General features: G+C 43.2%; 1 protein-coding gene across 1 annotated transcript in view; it reads right to left on the bottom strand.

Annotated features, from left to right (window-relative positions):
• Positions 1–4,061: 4,061 nt before the first annotated feature.
• The window catches only part of TSEN15 (tRNA splicing endonuclease subunit 15), a 30,436-nt gene continuing 14,414 nt past the window's right edge, over positions 4,062–20,083 (bottom strand). The window contains exon 6 of the mRNA XM_038758599.1: positions 4,062–4,700. Within this exon, the coding sequence (XP_038614527.1) occupies positions 4,496–4,700 (205 nt within the window). The 3' untranslated portion in view covers positions 4,062–4,495. The remainder of the gene's footprint in view (positions 4,701–20,083) is intronic.

The following is a 20,083-nucleotide window of genomic DNA, read 5'->3' as shown; positions in this document are numbered from 1 at the left end:
AATAAGAAACCGCAGAGGGCGAAGACAACTCCACTACAGCATTTTACAACTCCTTCTTTCAACGGAATGAAATATAACACAGCTGTGCTGCCTTAGTCCCCCTGCTCCTTCCCACCCCATGAGATACTGTAGCTGGCACCCTTTGAAGTGGAAAAGAGAAAGACATCTTCAGTCCAGTTCTGCAGGGAACATCACAAACTTGGATCAACAGCCCTGGACATTTCAATGACCATGAAGTACAGACAGACAGACAGACAGACAGACAGGAACCTCTCACTGCCAACCTCATGGCTTCATCAGCAACTGTCTGAGTAAGGTGTTCCAGGGTTTGGCCAGATTGGCATTCAGCTGGAAATTAAAAAGCTCGTGCCCTGGATTCTTGCTCCTCACAGAGGAGGCCACAGAGGAAAAGCCGTGTGGATTATTTCAAAATGGGGTGGAGGGAGGGGAGAAACACCTAAACAGCTAAAACACAGGGGGAGGGGGGAGTTTGCTGTGGGCAGGGAATGTGTCTATTTATTGTTTATTTATTTACACCTAGTAGAGTGCTCTGTACAAAACAAATGCTCAATAAATACTACCACTATGACTACGAGACCTTGGTCCAGCTCGGTGACTTTGGACAAGTCATTTCTCCTCTCTGGGCCTCAGCTGTAGAATGAAGATAACGATACCTGTGTCCTTTATTTCACAGGACTATGGGAGAACAAGCTGTGATACCTGATGTGAAAGCACTTTGAACAAAAGCACTCTATAGAGACAAAAGCAGCTCTATGTTATTCCCGGTTTATCCTCATTTTCAAAGACTTCTCAAACTCTCCACGGAGAAAATTAGGGTGGAAATGGTGGTACCCATTTCACTGATGGAAAGACTGAGACCTGAAAGGTGAAATGATCAGCTGTCACGTAAGTCAATTCTGGAAGCTAGATCCTCTAACTCAGCCCTGGACTGTCCACTAGATTGTTTCATCTCTGAAAGGACATTTAGCAACATCTGGTGGGAGTCTTGCTATACTGCCCTCTGTTCCTCCTCTGCAGAATTTGATGCCTAATGGATCAATTCTCTCCAAAAATAGCAGAAGAGCAATTTGTCACCAAAGATATTGATTTCATGTTCAGAAGAAATAATTCTACTCACTCTAATCCTGACTCCAACATTTACCTGCTGTGTGACATTGGGCAAGTCACTTCACTTCTCTACGTCTCAATTCCCTCATCTGCAAAATTGAGATTAAATATCTGTTCTCCCTCCTACTTAGACTGTGAACCCCATGTGAAACCTGACTGTCTTGAATCTAACCCCCGGCACTTAGATCAGTGCTTGGCACAGAGTAAATGCTTACTAAATCCCACGTTGTTATGATTTTTTCCTGGAGAATTAACATTGAGTGTCATACCTTGGACAAACACTTTAATCTACCAATCTTCCAGATTGAACAGGACCCAGCACTTAGAACAATGCTTGGCACATAGTAAGCACTTAATTATAATAATAATAATGGCATTGTTAAGTGCTTACCATGTGCCAAGCACTGTTCTAAGCACCAGGGGGGATACAAGGTAATCAGGTTGTCCCACGTGGGGCTCACAGTCTTCACTCCGATTTTCCAGATGGGAACTGAGGCCCAGAGAAGTGAAGTGACTTGCCCAAAGTCACACAGCTGACAAGTGGCGGAGCCGGGATTAGAACCCAGGACCTCTGACTCCCAAGCCCAGGCTCTTGCCACTGAGCCACATGCCATTACTATTATTATTATTATTATTATTACCTGATGAGCCTTTTTCTTTTAAAGGGATCTGAACAAAGAGACAGGAAAATGAGATGTTGGCTATCATGTCAGAGAGGGGGGTACAGTTCTGATTGCATTTATATTCTCTCCCAACAGAAGGTAGAGAAGGACTAGCTAAAACAGTAATAAGTGGGAGTGACTACATTTTCCAAGTACACATACTGTGGAAAGTTATTGGCTTTAAAGAAATGTGCAAAGTCATTAGGGAAGCAGTTTGCAAAACAGATGTTGAAAGCAAACACCCAGAGTGGGATTAATCAGAAGTGTTCCAGCTCTATTTAGTCTTATTATTGGCCAAAAGATTCATTCTCCAGTATTCTCCTTTACACAGAACTTTCAGGATTGCTAATCTGTCATTCCATAGAATTTACTGAAGCTTGACTCTGCACAGAGCACTGTACTAAGTGCTTGAAAGAGGACAGCAGAGTAGGTGGACATGATCCCTGCCCTCGAGAAGTTTACAGTCTAGTGGAGTGGACAGACACTAAAATGAATTTCAGGTAGGAGGATGCACTAAAGTGTTCCTAAGTGCAATGCGGGTGACGGGGTTGAGAGTTACCCAAAAGCTTAGGTGACTGATACTAATTTCACAACATTTTTTAGATTTCCTTTGGGGCTCAGTAGATTCACAGACTGGCTACTTATACTCTAGACAATAGAAACAAAGAGATGATTTGCAAGCCTTTTTCTTTTAGACCAGGTCACAGAACCAAAGTCAGGAACAAGGAGAGTGGTTGTAAGACCCCCATTAGAAGACTGAATGAATCAATTAGAACAGTGGCATCTGCTTGAATGTGAGAGGCTCCCACATGCCTCTGTCCCTTAACCTTTAACTTTGGTCTTCATCTACAGTACCCTGGGTTTGCTGCCCTATCCCCCACTTCCCCGCCCCTCCTATTACCTCTATTTAGGTCCTGCTCCATTTCCCCATTCATTGTCTCTCTTGGTCTCAACGCTTTTAACCTTCCCACTCCATTCTGCTCTCCCCTCACCCTAGCCTGAGGAAGCTCTTGACCCTGCAGACTTGGGGAAGGATTAGATTGGACCTTCCAACTTGACCACATCTATTGCCTGCACCTAAATCTCATCTATCTCACTGCTGACCTCTCACCCACGTCTCACCTCTGGCCTGGAATGCCTTCCCTCTTGACATCCGACAGACATTCTCTCCCTCACCTTACTGAAGCCTATCTCCTCCAAGAGGTCTTCCCTGACAGAGCCCTCATTCCCTCTTTTCCCACTCCCTTCTGCGTCACCCTGATTTGCTCCCTTTATTCACCCCTCCCTCAGCCCCACAGTACTTATTTAACAGATCTGTAATTTATTTATTTAATGTATCTCTCCCCCTCTAGACTGTGGCTCATTGTGGGCAGGGAATGTGTCTACCAACTCTGTTGGATTGTACTCTCACAAGCACTGAGTACAGTGCTCAGCACACAGTAAATTATCAGTAAATATGATTGATTGTCAGATACATATAAAGGCCTTGGGCTTGATTAGGAAAACCTACAATAATTATTTTGGTATGTAGGGAATTAAAATGAGCATGCCACTTATCTCATTCAACAAAATGATCCAGTAGACTGTACCTTCAGCTGCAAGTTTGGAATTAGTTTCTTTCTCTGGGAAGAAGCTCCAAAGACCTGGAGACATAACAGGATCAGGAACTATACACATTCCTTTCTAACAATATGGTCAGACGTGAAATACATCAAGTGGTTGGCAGGTTACGGTACACATCTAAGGCTTTAAATGTAACACCCTCCTCAGACAAAGGAGGGGAGATTCATATTACGGTTTTAGAAGAGTTTGTTGACTCTACTCAGAAGCAGATTTAGAAAGTCTGGATCATTTTTTGAGGCTAGAGCTATTTTACCGTTTTCATTGCCCACCCCCCACCCCCAAAAAGATTGTAGCAAATCCTAAATCCCCGGAGTTTGCAAAGTTTCATGTTCACACAATCAACTTAGTGTGAAGAGTTATAGCAACCTCACATTCAAGCTGTTAGAATCTCCTGCTGGAGAATGAAACAAGCAGACATATATGGGTGACTGGGGTTCTGCTTGCTTATCCTGTACTCTGAACAATTACTGGGTGTTTTAGGGACTGCCTGTTTACGCAGAGAGCAATCACCACATAAGCGCCTGCTGCTACTTTCAGAATGACATCTGCTTTCAGGGACAACAAACCGAAGAATGAAAAAATTAGTCAGAGAGGAGACTATTTCCTTCAGCGCACAAGACGCCAAGTATCAAAAAATAGCATCGCTTATAAAGAATCGCAGAGTATTTTAATGCGACAGCCACAATCACATCAAAGTACTTTTTTAAAAAAATCCAGCTACATTGAAATTCATATTCATTAGAATCCCCTTCTGTCCCATTTCCTCCAGAGGTTTCCTTCCAGAATAAGACTGCCAATTTTTTAGTGCAGAAAACCCTCTGCCCACCATGCTTTCAAGCAATCTGTATTAAATTCATCATCAATTACTGTGATGTGATAGAGAGTCTACCTGTCCAGGGCCAGAGGGAAGCAATTCCCTTCCATTTACAAGAATCGGACACATTTACCGAACTTTCGGCCTGTTCCTCCCGTCTATGGGGCAAGAGCCTGTGGGGAGAAGAAACCCTCTCATTTATGGACAGGCAGGTCTCGCTGTCTCTCTCTTCCACCGGAAAATGGCAGCCCCATCGACAGTCCAGGAATCACCTCACACATTTCCTCTTTTTCTTCTTCCACTGTTTACTCTCTGCAACTCCCTCATCCTCGGGAGGCTCCGGTATGACAAATCCATCCGTCAGTCTGTAGTAGACAATGGTGGAATCAGATTCCACTATGGCCAGGGTGATTGACATTGGAGAATCGGGCTCTTGCTGGAGCTTGCAAGCGTGTGTCATAATTTCCCTTATCCTGAAACCACGGAAAGAAACATTCAGCATTCAGAGTCTGGTACCCAGGAGAAAAGTGGTTACTCATATAATGCACAAATACAGGTGTCTCAGTGAGAAACAGTGGACGGTCGTCGACTTTCAGAGACCTTGGCGACATTAAAAAACTTCCTTAGGGTTGGCCTGCAGCAGGCATGCAAACAGAGGGCATCTATTTGCTGTCTCCATCCTCTTTGTGCAACACTCCCTGCAGCCATTTTAGCCCTGAGAGCCTGCGGGTCCCAATTTCTCCCCACTGGGCTCCATTTCCAGAACAGTGTTAGATGTAACAGCAGAGAGCAGACTGTTCAGACTTATTACGAGTGAATACTTGGAGGACCAAGGCGTGACAAGACAGGCACCTCTAAGAGGGAGGGAAGGCCAAAAAGGAGGGTGTTGGGGGCGGGAGGAGTGCGCCAAATACCCCCAGAAGACGTGAGCACACATCTCTCTCCCTTCGTCACCTCTCTCATTGGCTGGAAGCACGTACGTCTCAGTCAGCTAGGGATTTTTTTGCAGGATGACAGCACTTGTGGTGAGCTTTGGTTTTCGAGTGACAGAAATATGTTCCAAAAACCTGAGGTGAGGCAGAACACTTTGGGACTGTCCTTTCCAAATCCAAATGTCAGATCACTTGAGGATTGAGGCTAGTCAGATACTCAGCACTCAGAACAATACTTGGCACATAGTACGTGCTTAACAAATACCATTATTATTATAATATCATTTAGTACAGTGCTCTGCACACAGTAAGCGCCAATAAATATGATTGAATGAATGAATATCATACTAAACTGGAGCTGGCTAACTCAGACATGCACCTGGGCTTGGGAAAATTCTTTCGAACCAGCCTCAGTTCAGATGGCTTGGATGACTGCCGTTTGGATAATCAGCCTTCGCCTGGCTGGCTTAGCCATTCATGGAGCACAGTATAGGACTCTAGACTGTAAGCTCATTGTGGACATAGGGAATGTCACTGTTTATTGCTGAATTGTAGTTTCCCAAGCGATTAGTAAGATATTCTGCACACAGCAAGCACTTAATGAATTCGACTGAATGAATGAATGAACTGGAGGCAACAAAGTATCAGCACTGAATGTGGGACCTGCCAGTAAGACTAAACTAGACTTTGTTAGTTCCTTGGCTGAGGGAAAGCATTTGCAGTTTCTGGATCAAAACTGGGCAGCAGGTGACAGCTAGGAAGTGGCAGATTAAAGACAGTAATGTCCAACCGCAAGATTGTAAAGTTCACAGGGAAATGGAAGTTTTTCTTACACTTCTTCTAACCCTGCCTTTTCTCAAAGCAGACAATAAAGACCCATTCTAGATCAGTCCTCATGCTTTCTTTGAGACAGCTACGATTCAGCAATAATTTCTTTTTTTGCCTTTGCAACGATATACAGTAAATTTCATTTGTTACATAACCTCAGACGGGGAGGGAAAGTTGTAACTGTCCATTTTACTCTTGACTTCTTGTCCCATAAGGGTCAGAGGGGGAGGCTTCAGTCGGCCTATAAAATCTGCATGGCTCCTGCTTTCACTCCTTTGGTTAACAGTAATTCTGGCCATGAGCAAAGAAAGCAAAAATGGTTTGATCCTCTTAACCGGGCAAGAGGAAAATACGGTATCTCAATTCGGGGAGGTGGGATAATGTCGGCACCCAAATATTCCCTGAAATTCGCAGCAGTTGATACTACTTTTCTTGCCAAAGTAAAGTTTGATGTTACTCCTTCCCCACCACCAGTTTGAGATGTGAATCGCGCGGCTACAGCCCAGCGCTCAGCCGGCCCTGCTGGCTCTGGATGTCACCCTTTGGCCAAGATGGAGATGAGGTATATCCGCAGGTGCGCCATGTGTTTTTGATCTGCAGGCAGCTGAGTTGTCTGGAAGCCTCTTTCGATCACTGTGTCCCAAAGGCTGGCTCCCCTTGACGAGACTCGCTCCGCCCCTGTTGCTCAGGCCACTGTCCCAGGCATGTGCTGACGTGATCCCGCAGCCAGGGAAAGCTTCTCTAAGGAGCCCTCGGCCACTGTGGAATGTGGCAGCAAGCTGGAAAGGCTGCTAGTGTGCCAATAAGGATGCCTAGGAATCCCCCATCTCACGTGGCCTAGAAGCAGCTTGGCCTAACGGTTAGAGCACGGCCCTGGGAGTCAGAAGGACCTGGGTTCTAATACCGGCTCGGCCACTTGTCTGCTGCGTGACTGTGTACAAGTCACTTCACTTCTCTGAGCCTCGGTTACCTAATCTGTAAAATGGGGATTAAGACTGTGAGCCCTACGTGGGACCCGGACTGTGTCCAACCAGATTAGTTTGTAGCTACTTCTGTGCTAAGAACAGTGCCTAGCACATAGTAAGCGCTTAAATACCACTGGGGAAAAAAAAAGGTGAGTGCAGACGTGGCACACAAAACCTGTGGCCCGGCCCTTTCTCTGCGCTCTCATTCTGCCCAAATGTTGCCTCCCGTGGCCCAGAGAGCCATTAGAGGAGATGCTTCCCAAGATTTGAGGCTTTTACATCTACCTTAATCCTTCTAGACGGCAAACTCCTTGTGGGCAGGGAATGCGTTCCCCAACTATGTTATACTGCGCTCTCCTGAGCGCTTAGTAAAATGCTCTGCACACAGTAAGCACTAAATGAATGCAATTAATTGATTGACTATACATTACTAAGTATCAAGTGATCTGCCCTAGACACCTGCGGACACCCAAGACAATTCTTGTTAGGGGTTTAGGACTTGGGGGGGCAGGTGTCATGGGTCAGTGGGCAGGGCAATGAATAAGAGCATCACTGCTGCTCCCCTTGGGATCCCTGGGATGAGGAGAGGAATGCTGCGCATCCCCACCCTTGCACCTTTAGACTATTTGTCCAGGACCTTCCTGAAAACACACACACACACACACACACACAAAACAAAACAAAACAAAAACCCTTGCAATCCCCAACCTATGGGTAATTGGCAGCAGAGGAGTCAGGAAGGTAATGAGATTTTTTTTCTGGTTTCAGGCCAGGTAGGGGTGGGTGTGTAGGAGAATCGCCTATTGACTTATATACCTGGGCCAGGCTGGATGCTGCCCACAACAGGCCCTCAATAAATACTATTGAAGATGACATTTATAATTACTCCCCTGGATAGTATCTACCCAAACACTGTCTTCCCTACTTAGGAAAGAAAAATCTTCCACAGACAGGCAGGCTTTATACCTTGTCCTCTAGCCCAAACCAGCTGGGCTGCAAGAAATTCCCAAATGTGCATTTTTCAAAACATCAGGTTCAACAAGCACAACGGGCTTTTAGGTCTAACACGTCCTGGCTGCCAAGCAGAAAACACACTTTTATTCTCTTCTGAACATTTACTAAGAATCACCCACACGAGGAGGATGGTTTCTGAAATGTGTATTTCACATTTGTAGAAGCTCAGGAGAGATTATTCCAGGAGTAAAAATATTTCACTCTCTTCTACAGGATCCTGGATCGCAGATTTTGAATTCCCAAAGCCGAGTTTTCCTGCCGTAGGTGTCAACCCCTTTTGGATACTGGGTCCGGGGTGATGATACAAAAACAAAAATGATCAGAAATCCCAATTATTTAAGAAGTCTGTTTGAGCTTTTGTACAGAGGTTTTTTGTTGCTCCACCTAAGTTTCCCCATTTTACTGGGCCTTGGATCTTCTTCGTGTCCAGTTCACAAAGCTCCAAACTGGACAAAAGGGATGTGATGAGGCAGGATGGAGAGGTCTCAGAAGAAAACCTACGATGAATCCTGTGGCCGGGACCTTTTCCTCACAGACAAACCACTGCAGCCTTTCCAAGGTTCTCAGTTAGCAAGGCGGGTTCACTCCCCCCGAGTCTGGTGAGAAGATGGAGACCCAGAGCCCAGAGGGTTTAGGTGCCCCAGGCCAGATGGCTACCACCTTCTGCTCTCCTTCTGCTCCTGAGGAGGGCTGGGGAGGGAGAAAAAGGCCTCACTCTGAGATGTCAGGCGAAGAAGTAACAGTTTCAGTGAAAGCAGACTGTGAGGGGGGGGATAGAGAAAGAGAGTAATAAGAAAACCAATAGATGAGACATTGAAGAGGGGAGGGGAAAAAGGAGAAACTCTTTCTTTGCCTTTTATGTTTCAATGACTTCTGGAGACAGCATGTCAATGAAAAGATAAAGAAACAGACTGTGGTGACTTGGGAGTTCAAGATACAGTCACTTCCCAGCCAATGAGGGGTCCAACTGACAGCTTGGAAGATCCACAGACTTCTGGCAAATCCCTCCCAGTGTCACGCAGCCAGCATGGGTGCTGAGTAGGCGTCAAGGGAATACGTCTAAGCCTCCAGAATTCAGGATGTCTGCCCCAACAAGGCTTGTGTTTCCTGGCTTTCTCCTCGGGGAATGGTATCAACTTATTTCTGACCTTCTCTTCAATCGCCATTTATAAACATAAATACGAATATTGTAAATATCACAATTGACACAGATGAACATCTGGGCCTCCACTTAACTTCGTCCAGGGTGACTGGGATCAGACCTGGAACTGAAGTCAAGCCAGAGTGCATTTTGAACTAAACATCAGAATGAGCTTTCAAAATTGCTTCCCAACAAGGAAACATTCAAAGGATGGCAGCCCAGGGTGGGAGGATCGTGTTTGTGCAGTCAGCGGCAAAGAAGGTTTTAATATCCCATTTGCTTTAGCAATACCGTTTTCCATTTTACCACTCCTCTGTGTGATGTTGAGAGAGAATTATGAGATAGCCAGGGTAAACAGTCCAGCAAACTTCAGGCTAAAATAGGAATTTCCAGATTGAGCTCAGCATTGCTTCTTCCCTTTCTGGAACTACGGGGGTGGCTTTTTAGGATTTGCTCTACAAAACAACATTTTCAGCAATGACCCAAACATCTCTGTTGGAAAATAGCTCAGCTTTAAAGGGGGGTTTAAAAGAAATAATGTATAATGAGTCAATGATATAGATTTTACCATAGCTCTGCCATTTACTGAAATATCTGGGGAATATGACAACCTCTTTTACCTCAGTTTTCCTATCTACAAAATGGGTTTACTTACCTCGCAGCTCCCCCATCTCTCTCTCTCTCTCTCTCTCTCTCTCTCTCTCTCTCTCTCTCTCACTCACACACACACACACACACACACACACACACCCCTCATAAATGTTGAAAATAAAATGAGAAAATAGATTTGAAAACACTAAGTGCTTAGGGAGGAAGGTGCTCTACAAAATGTAAAGAATGTTACTTTGTCTTAAGGCCGCAGGAAGTGACTAAGAAAAATGGGAAGAGAAATTTTGATTATCTGCATCATGTTCTACTTTCAAATGTCACCTGCCCCATTCTAGAAGAATATTAAATGAAATGACCCAAGAACACAGGTGACCCAAGCAGTCTATCCCTGTTACTGTACCGCAGTCAGGTGGAAAATTTTGAAGATGGAACAATGGAAGTAGAAACAGTGGAAACGCTTTATTAAATGCTTCCAAAGTGTTGAAGAATAAGTTTCTGAGTGAGCAACTCCTTGAACTGAGATTTTATGAGAAAACAGTTTGGTAGAAGGGCACATGCTAGCTCAATAGGGTGATCCTATCTGGGATTGTTTTAATACCAAATAACAAGAATGCACTTTAGAGAAAATGATTAAATTAAGGATTCCTGATCAAAGACTATATCGTGATTTAAAAAAGCTTTCTTTGAATGATATTCCCTTCCCTGCTCATAATCCTCTGTTTCAGAAGAATCCTAACTTCCCCAGTTATATGAAAGTCGTTTTTCTATCCCTTAGGTCAATTTGGTAAAGAGAATTGAGTTGATTGTCCTTAGTACTTTCAATGAATTCAACTTTGAGAAATTGCTTCCTACCCTAAAGACTTCCAAGCTAGAAAAGCATCGTAACTTCTTCTAACAATTTAGTTTTACATAGTCTAAAAACCACAGTTACAGGTTACCTCACATATCAATTTTTCACCTTAATTTCAACAGTTCAGTCCCTTGGAAAAAGCTTAAGAAGACGTTTACCCATTTAAACTAAAATAAACAAACCAAAGCAGAAAACTTATGCCCGTAAATATTTCAGATTCCAATTTCCACGGGTCTTAGAGAAAATATACTGAGAAAAAGTATGACATTCAGAACCATACAATAAAACTCTAAGATTAAAGTGACAGACACTAAGTATATTTGGGGAAGAAAAGCCCCACCAATAAATAAATAAATAAATAGTGGTAGCCTACATGTTCACCAGTGGGATAAAACTGTGGGTAAGCTTGACTTTTGAGAACGCAGCCATACCTAGATGAAAATTGTGCCACAGAGACAAGCCATCGCTAAAACTGTGAAGTCAGACCCTGCATGCCCCCTGAAATCTTGGGGTCCACCCCAGCCCAAGGCCAGGTCAATGAATGAGGCCTAAACCCTGCTTTTTGCAATTGCTTTCTAGTCTCCAAGCGTGACCTGGAGGATGCGGATTTAGAACTTCTATATGAACAGGGTTGTTTTTTCTAAATGATATTTATTAAATGCTTACTATGTGCCAGGCACTGTTCTGAGTGCTGGGGTAGTTACAAGCTAATCAGGTTGGGACACAGTCCATGTCCCACATGGGGCTCACAGTCTTAATCCCCATTTTACAGATAAGGTAACTGAGGCCCAGAGAAGTGAAGCAACTGGCCCAAAGTCACACAGCAGACAAGGGGTTGAGTCAGGATTAGAACCCAGGTCCTTCGGAATCCCAGGCCCGTGCTCTAAGCACTAGACAACACTGCCTTTCCTCCCACCTCAGGTATTGCCCCCACAGAGCAAGTAATCTGGGGAGCTTTGTCTTTGCTTATACTAATGAAGACATAACTACTGACTGAAAACCAAACAAGACTCACACCTCCTCTCTGAATTGTTCAAATTGTTACAGTCACAACCTCGAAATACAAACACCACTTCTCCCCCTAGATCTACTTGACCGGACTAGTGCATGCAACTGACTAATACACGGCGACATTTGAGCAATCCAGCCAATTACGTTGCATTGGATACATAGCAATATACTGAGTGTAATTGTGCAAACATAGTGCATGATTAACTTGGTGCCTGAGGCTCCAGAGAAGCCTTGTTCATCTAGAGGTTCGGCCCTGCAGGAGTTTCTAGGGTGACAGATAACCCATACATGCCACCACCATCGGAATCATGCCAACGACTGCCTAGTAAAAACTGAAAAGCAGCTAAAATCCCACAGGAACTTACAGAACAATCCAGGGCTTGTGTTGCTACTGAACACTGTACAAAATCTGCCAGGCTAAAATATCCTGCAAGCGTTTTTTTAAAAAAATGTATCAAATGTTAAACAGAAGCTGCTAGGGTTTGAGGCTTCATCAGCAAAGGATCTCAGTTTTCAAAAGAGGCACTATGAGGACCCAATTCCTTCACTTGAGAAAGGGAGTTGAATGAAATTAAGTAGTTTAATACATCAGAAAGGTCATTAAAGTAATTTTACAAAAGGAATTACTTTTAAGGGACCATAAAGGTCTCTCTGTTCTTACAACCACAACAAAGCAGAAATACACTTCAAAGCACTTTGCCAGCATTCCTGGATAAAATCTTATAAAGATAGCATTGCCTTTAAAATCTTCTAGGACCGTTCAATTAATACTGCTGGAAATGAATCACTTAAGGAAAACAAGCACATTTCAATGGGCCCTGAAATGAACATATGGGCAAGTTAAAGTGTAAAGTAGAACTAGAAATACACCACTAGTATTGTATTTCTTCAGGGCTTTTATGGTTAACTGACGTCAAATGTATCACTGCTATAGAGTTATTTAAAGGTGGGAAGGATAAATAAATATTGTCAATGGTTTTAGCTTTTGGAGTCCCCTCTGAATGACGGTTTTTAAGGCTCATGAAGGCTTAATTACTAAGATCAACAAGGATTCTCTGTGTGTGGGCAGGGAACATGTTTGCTGTTGTACTGTGCTCTCCCAAGCACTTAGTACAGTACTCTGCACATAAATACCATTGACTGGGAAGAGGACAAAGAGCAACCAATATAATAATAATAATAATGGCATTTGTTAAGCACTTACTATGTGCAGAGCACTGTTCTAAGCGCTGAGGGGGAATACAAGGTGATCAAGTTGTCCCACGTGGGGTTCACGGTCTTCATCCCCATTTTACAGATGAGGTAACTGAGGCTCAGAGAAGTTAAGTGACTTGCCCAAGGTCACACAGCAGACATGTGGCAGAGCCAGGATTTGAACTCATGACCTCTGACTCCAAAGCCCGTGCTCTTTCCACTGAGCCACGCTGCTTCTCAATATCATCTTAACACACAGCAGCATATTTAAGACTTTTAGACTGTGAGCCCACTGTTGGGTAGGGACTCTCTATATGTTGCCAACTTGTACTTCCCAAGCGCTTGGTACAGTGCTCTGCACACAGTAAGTGCTCAATAAATACGATTGATTGATTGATTTAATCTTCTATATATTAAAACCCTCAGGGTATCCATCTTAGAGCCGAGGCTTCAGACGGGCTAGCTGGCTCTTGGCAAGTGGTTGGTTGCATGTTGAGCATGTGCACTGCACCCATTGTGCTCCACAGAAGAGAACACTGAGGATGCCAATGATGGGGAGGGAGATGTGGAGGCCAAACCAGAGACCCACGGCAGGTGGCTCAGCAAAAGAAAAATGGCTGGAACGGGAGAGCAAGTTTGGTGAGAAAATGACTGCCTTCTTCCAAGAACTGTGAACCAAGCGCCCTTCCTATAAGACCAAGCAGCTCTTCTACCTTTACATTGAACAGAGGGGAACAGTCAAGGCAACTACAGTGTTACTGACTCAACTTCTGCTCCATGAGACTGACACTTTGGTGGTCAAGAAAAATGAAAGCATTTTCCAAAGTGCCTAAATCACCTTCCGGAATAGTAGAGGTATTGAGTACACCTGACTAATTACCTCATTTATCCTCATAAATTTACTTGCAATGAGGCCTAGGGTATTAGATGAGTGCAGGATTATAAATTCCATTTACTTGACAGAAAAAGTAAACATGTATTTGGTAGGTGACTTGCCTAAAGTTACACAGCAAGTCACTGGAGGAGTCTGACTGGAGCCTCAAAGGGATCCTTCTCCATCAAATGGGCATTCCATGATATTTCTTCAAAGAAGAGAGAGGACAACTATGTGATGTGTGCAGGTGGGGGTGGCAGAGATAGAGAAACCCCTTCTAAAAAAAAAAAATCAGTAAACAGTAGGACCTACCTAACGGAAATGATCTATGGATTTCTGATGTCACTTAGCAGCAGCAATAAAAAACTTGCCTTTATAAGTGTAACTAGGTTGTGAACAGTCCTCCTTGCTACATATAAGATATGCAAGACAAAATATGCAAGACAAAAACAATGGAAAGGCTAGAAAAAGCTATGCAAGTGGTAGAAATTTTGTGTAACATAACCGCTCCACAAATATCCTGAAACACCTACCCCACATATATATTGATCCTTCTCTTGATTTGTGAGCCAAGTCGACCAAACTGCTCACTGCCATGTAACTTAAGCGAAAACTAATCCCAAACTGAAGCTCACCCATATAAATCAAACAATGGTATTTATTGAGCACTTACTATGTGCAGAGCACTAAGCATTTTGGAGAGTAATATCTGGGGTTATGGTACTCAAAACTGAGTTGTGAATTATTGTATCTTCGGATTCAATTTTCCATAGACAAATAAAGATCTGTTCCAGAACCTTGACAAAAATATGAAATTCCTTTATAGGTTGTAAACTGTAATGTAAAGTTAAGTGTCAATAAACCATAGTTATATTTTATGAAAGAATAACATTGCAATATTAACTAAATGAGTAGTTGCAAAGTATCATGAGTCTTTTGGAGGATGCTGCAAAAGCAGAAGCTTGTTCTGCTGATTGTGGTAATGGTTTATCAACTTTAATGAAGAATCCATCCAATTAAGGTGGAACTGAAGACATCTTTTCTTCATGAAGTAGAAGCAGCATGGTCTAGTGGGAAGAACTGTGAGCCCGTTGTTGGGTAGGGACTGTCTCTATATGTTGCTGACTTGTAATAATAATAATGATGGTATTTGTTAAGCACTTACTATGTGCAAAGCACTGTTCTAAGCACTGGGGGATGCAAGGTTATCAGGTTGTCCCACGTGGGGCTGAGTCTTAATCCCCATTTTACAGATGAAGGAACTGAAGCACAGAGCAGTTAAGTGACTTGCCCAAAGTCACACAGCTGACAATTGGCAGAGCCAGGATTTGAACCCACGACCTCTGACTCCAAAGCCCATGCTCTTTCCACTGAGCCACGCTGCTTCGCTTGTACTTCCCAAGCACTTAGTACAGTGCTCTGCACACAGTAAGTGCTCAATAAATATGATTTAATGAATGAAAACACCAGCCACACCCTAGGAAGTCACAGGATGTGGGTTTTAATCCTGGCTCTATCACGTGCTTGATGTTTGACCTTGCGAAAAATCACTTCTCTACACCTCAGTGTCCTCATCTGGAAAAAGGAAACTCAATAGGTGTTCTCCCTCCTTCAAACTACGAGCACCAATGCAGGACAGGGACTGTGTCCAACCTGATTAACTGGTATCTACCCCTGCGCTTAGCGAAGTGCTTGGCAAGTAAGTGCTTAAATACCACAGTTAATATTATCATTATTATTCTGTAATAGGTTAATTCTGAATCCCTTTTAAGTCCTCACAAGGCACATTATTCAAGGCCTCACAGATTATCGCACACAAGCCTGGATGCCTGGGTTCTATTTCCAGTTTCTGAAGTCTTTTTCTTTTTTAACCTTTTACACGTTACATATCTTTCTATCCTTAATGGCCCAGCCCTTGTTGAGGGAAGAAAAACTAAGTGAGCAGTATCACTGCACCCGACCCTTCTCCTCTTCTCAGCAGATTTTCTGTTCCGGTCCCTTCCCTTCCCCCTTTACCACATCTTTATACCCAACTGTATTTTTGCTTTTTTCTCCCAACTTTCTCACCTTCGTGGCTGCCTCAGTCACCAGCGCCTCCCCTGACACCCTCCCCTTCCTCACTGCTCCCGTTTCACTGGCCTGCAGCCCCACTTCCCCAACAAAGCCAAGGAGACAGAGGCCATGATAGATCGCTCGGGGATGAGGGAAACAGCAATCCCCTCTCACTCCCATCGGTCGCTGTCTCCCGGACCTGTGGCTTTGGAAGGGGTGAGGAAGTGGGGCCATAAACCACGGTGGGGGCTTCGTGGTGACCGCTCAGGTTAGAATGAAAGGTGAAAGACCCACAATGCTGAACTGTACAGAATAAAAGGGAATGAGGACAGAGAAGAAAGGCTGATAGGAAATGGGCAGGATAGGGTGAGAGTGACGAAAGAAGGAGGTGAGGCGGGAATCAATTTACTTCCAGTATTTGGACACATCAGGGAAAGAGTTTTCGTGTGTGCAGCTAAGTCAGAAAACAGTGGACAAAAGCCAGGGTTTTATGTACTGCAGGGTGGCTGTAAACTGGAGTACCCCCATATTAATGCAGCCAACAAAACAGAGCAAGGAAGGCAGGGAAGCAGGAGTTGCCAATCAAATCCTTGTCCTTTTGGTCCAAACCATATTTCCAATTAAGCACTTGGTCCTAAGTAACATGTGGGAAGAGCCTGCCCCATTTCATTTGAAATACTCCTTGCCCAGGATCTATATTTTACTTGATTTTTTTTTAAAGCCTTGCTCAGAGAGAAGAGATGGAATAAAACCTAGTCGTTTATTAAACTGAATAAATTTCACTGGGAAAAAGAGGGAATAAATGAAGTCATTTGTTATTTTACTGAGAATTGCCTGAAATAATCAAAACAGTATAGTAAAATTAACTCTGTTTTGGGGCATAACAATAACTACAATTTCCCTAATCTGATTTCTACAATTAGGCTCCCAGAGACTATAGATCCAAGGGTACAACAGTTTATAATTACTAAACTTGATGTATTTCCACTTGGATAGAAGTCAAGTCGCATTCACAGAACAGTTAAAAGCCAGAAATTACTTTAAAAATATAATATTTCCCTCTGAACACTAGTTTTATATTCAGAACATCCCAGATCATAACTCATTAAGTCTAACGATATGAAGGAATGTCCCCAGATGATTCTGACATTGTGGAAAGAATTGTTTTAATTTCAATCCTCCAGAGAGGAACCAAGGAGAACTGTTATCATATACTTGCAGTAATATTTGTTTCAGTTAGCGAAGGACTTATTAAGTGCTTTCCAAGTGCCAAGTACTGCATTCAGTGGGGGGCGGCGGGGGGCGGGGGGAATAACAATAATAATAATAACTGTGGCATTTGTTAAGTGTTTACTATGTGCCAGGTACTGTTCTAAGCGCTGGGGTAGATACAAGATAATCTGGTTGGAAACAGTCCACGCCCCACATAGGGCTCACAATCTTAATCCCCATTTTACAGATGAGGGAACTGAGGCACAGAGAAGTTAAGTGATTTGCCCAAGGTCACATAGCAGATACGTGGCAGAGCTAGGATTAGAACCCAGGTCCTTCTAACTCCTGAGCCCATGCTCTATCCATGAGGCCATGCTGCTTCAGTAGGAATCAGAAGATGACACAGTCCCTGTCCCACAAGGCACTTACAATGAGGTATCTTTATTTCCCCAAGGTCCCACACAGCAGGCGAGGGGCAGAGTTGAGATTACAACCCAGGGTTTCCCTACTCCCAGTCCCATATTCTTCCCACTAGCCTAGGTCGCCTCCCTGGTCAAATGTACAAATGTTACGAGAAAACCACATTGGAAGCTTTCAATTTGTATAATTTGCAAGTTGTAAAAAGCAAAGATCAAAAAGAAATAGAAAGATGAGGCCAAGTTTCACCTCAGAATGCCTTTGATGCTTGTGATGGGGATCCTGTGAAATCAAGTACGGACCTTTTTTGGAGATTGAGCTAAACTGCTGTAGATTTGATTGAGCCAAATCCTAGGTCCTAGGAATTCCTCATCCAGCAGTAATTCCTCATAGATTAACGGAAGCCAAGAATATCAGAACATTGTAATCACTGGACTTGAATAACACCAAAAACTAGTTGCAGGCAAGCAAGATTTTCCACCAATATGGGAAAGAAAAATACCTTAAATCTAACTAAGAACCTGAAATGGATGACCTGCCTCTCATCATTCACAAGGTTTTTCCCCTCAACTGGTAAAGAAACAGGAAAACTTTACTGTTCACCTGGATAGTTTAAATTGCTTAAATCCTACTCAAACTGCCCTTTCTCACTCCCTGCATGTGATATGTACCAGCTTCAAAATCATGCTTTGTTAGGTCTCATGTTGTTTGTCTATGGTTTTAGACCCTTTACTACCTTGCCTCTGCTTCCATCACCTCTTTCTCTGTCCACCCCTGCTCCACTGATTCTATGAAGTGTCATCTGGGTCTCCTAAATATCTTCTCCTTTTTGGGTCATTCCCACTCACTTTCTTCCATATTATCAAAACTCACCTGTGCTGGACAGCAGTGGCAGGGGAGAGAGTCAAGGGCGGAGACTCAAGTTTACTGTATGGAAGGAGGCAATGGTAAACCACTTCCATATTTTTACCAAGAAAACTCTATGGATACACTGCCAGAATGATTGCAGATGGAGGTGGGGCAGTCTGGGAAAGATGCTTCCATGGTGTCACTATGAGTCAGAGACGACTTGACAGCATAAGACAGAAATTGCTTATGCCTTTGATTTGATGTTTCTCCTTGGAATAAAATCTACCTTCAGGACCCACTTCCTCTGGAAAGAGAATAGCCAATCACCACAAACTGACCAAAGGCTTAAAAGTATTGAGGGTCTATGGCTTTTTAGGCCTGCTAATGATAATAACAGTAATAATACCAATAATACTAATGATGATGACAATAATGACAGTGTTATTTGTTAAAAGTTTACTATATGCCAAACACTGTACTAAGTGTTGAGGTACATGCAGGATAATCAGGTCCCACAAGGGACTCCCAGTCTAGGTAGGAAAGAGAGCAAAAATTAAATCCCCATTTTGTAGATGAGGGAACTGAGGTACAGAGAAGTTAAGTGGCTTGCCCAAGGTCACAAAGCAGGTAAGTGGCAGGCGGGATTAGAACCCAGGTCCTCTGATTCCTAGGCCCGTGCTCTTTCTACTTGGTCACACCGCTTTCCGTGCAATGGCCTCTTGCCCTGAAAAACACACCCAATCTATTTCCTTATCTATCATGGATCCACTGGCACATAACCAAGAGATTTAAAAAAAAAAAATCTATAACGGGGAATACAGTTAATTTAGCAAGTGTCCATATTGTGACACTGTATAAAGATGAGATTAATCTGAGAAACAGAAGTGTTATAATCATCATCGCCACCTCGAGCTCTAAGCTATTCCATTTTCAGGAGCTGGATGTCTGCCTGTTCCTAGCCAGAGAAAAGGTAGCCTTTGTAAAGCCGAATCTGTAACCTTTTTCTAAAGGATTGAGTAAAATAGCATTTTTTGGACCTGTAAATTATATTATTTCATTAGCTTGAAAAGCCAGCATGGTAGGGTTTTTTTCCCCCCCAAATACTGAAAGTTCTCCTCTATTTATTCATACATCACAGCTCAGGTGAGAACAGGAAAGCCCTGTACTCTGCAAGTCTATATGAAGCCCTGGGATTTTTTTTTTCCTTTTTGGCAATAGCCATTAACTTATAGAAGACTGACTTTTAATACAATTTAATAGAATTTAACTTTTTAAAATCCAGATAAGTGGAAAATAAATTTAAAGAAACAAGCACTCTGTAAACCCTTCCTTTATACACCATCACCTTTCTTGTATCTAGCACAGTGCCTAGAACACAGCAAGTACTTAACTAATGCTAGAATTGTTATCTCAACATTCATGGAAAACAAAACAATTTTCTGTTTTTGCTCCACTGTTCATTCTCAGCAGATAAAGGTGACTGGTGAAGGAGTGTCGGTGGAGGGAGAGAAGATGGGGAGGAAGAAGAAGGGGAAAGAGTCTCTGCACACAGTAAGTGCTCACTAAATACCATTGATGAGACACACTTTATTGCTCCTGCCCAATTATCCAAGATGACACCTGAGTGAGGCTCAGTCCTAAACTACATTTTTAATCCATTTAAGCAATTCAGGGAGCCAATTCAACAAGCACGGACCACTTGAAATTTCAGCCTGGCAACTGAGCTCCACAAAACAGCCCCAGAGCCACAGATGGGCTTCTAAACCCTTACAATATCAGATCAATGTTACATCATCCTGCAGAGAGGATCAGTAACCCAAGCACTACCATGCCAGGGCATGAAGCATATTTTCCATTACAAATAACCAACAACATCGTGGTTGGGTTGCCTGATTTCTCAAAAAGGAC

This window comes from Tachyglossus aculeatus, chromosome 16 (genome assembly GCF_015852505.1).
Source record: "Tachyglossus aculeatus isolate mTacAcu1 chromosome 16, mTacAcu1.pri, whole genome shotgun sequence".
Classification (NCBI taxonomy): Eukaryota; Metazoa; Chordata; class Mammalia; order Monotremata; family Tachyglossidae; genus Tachyglossus; species Tachyglossus aculeatus.
The sequence above is the reverse complement of the archived record's forward strand: the minus strand, read 5'-3'. Positions and strand labels throughout refer to the sequence as shown.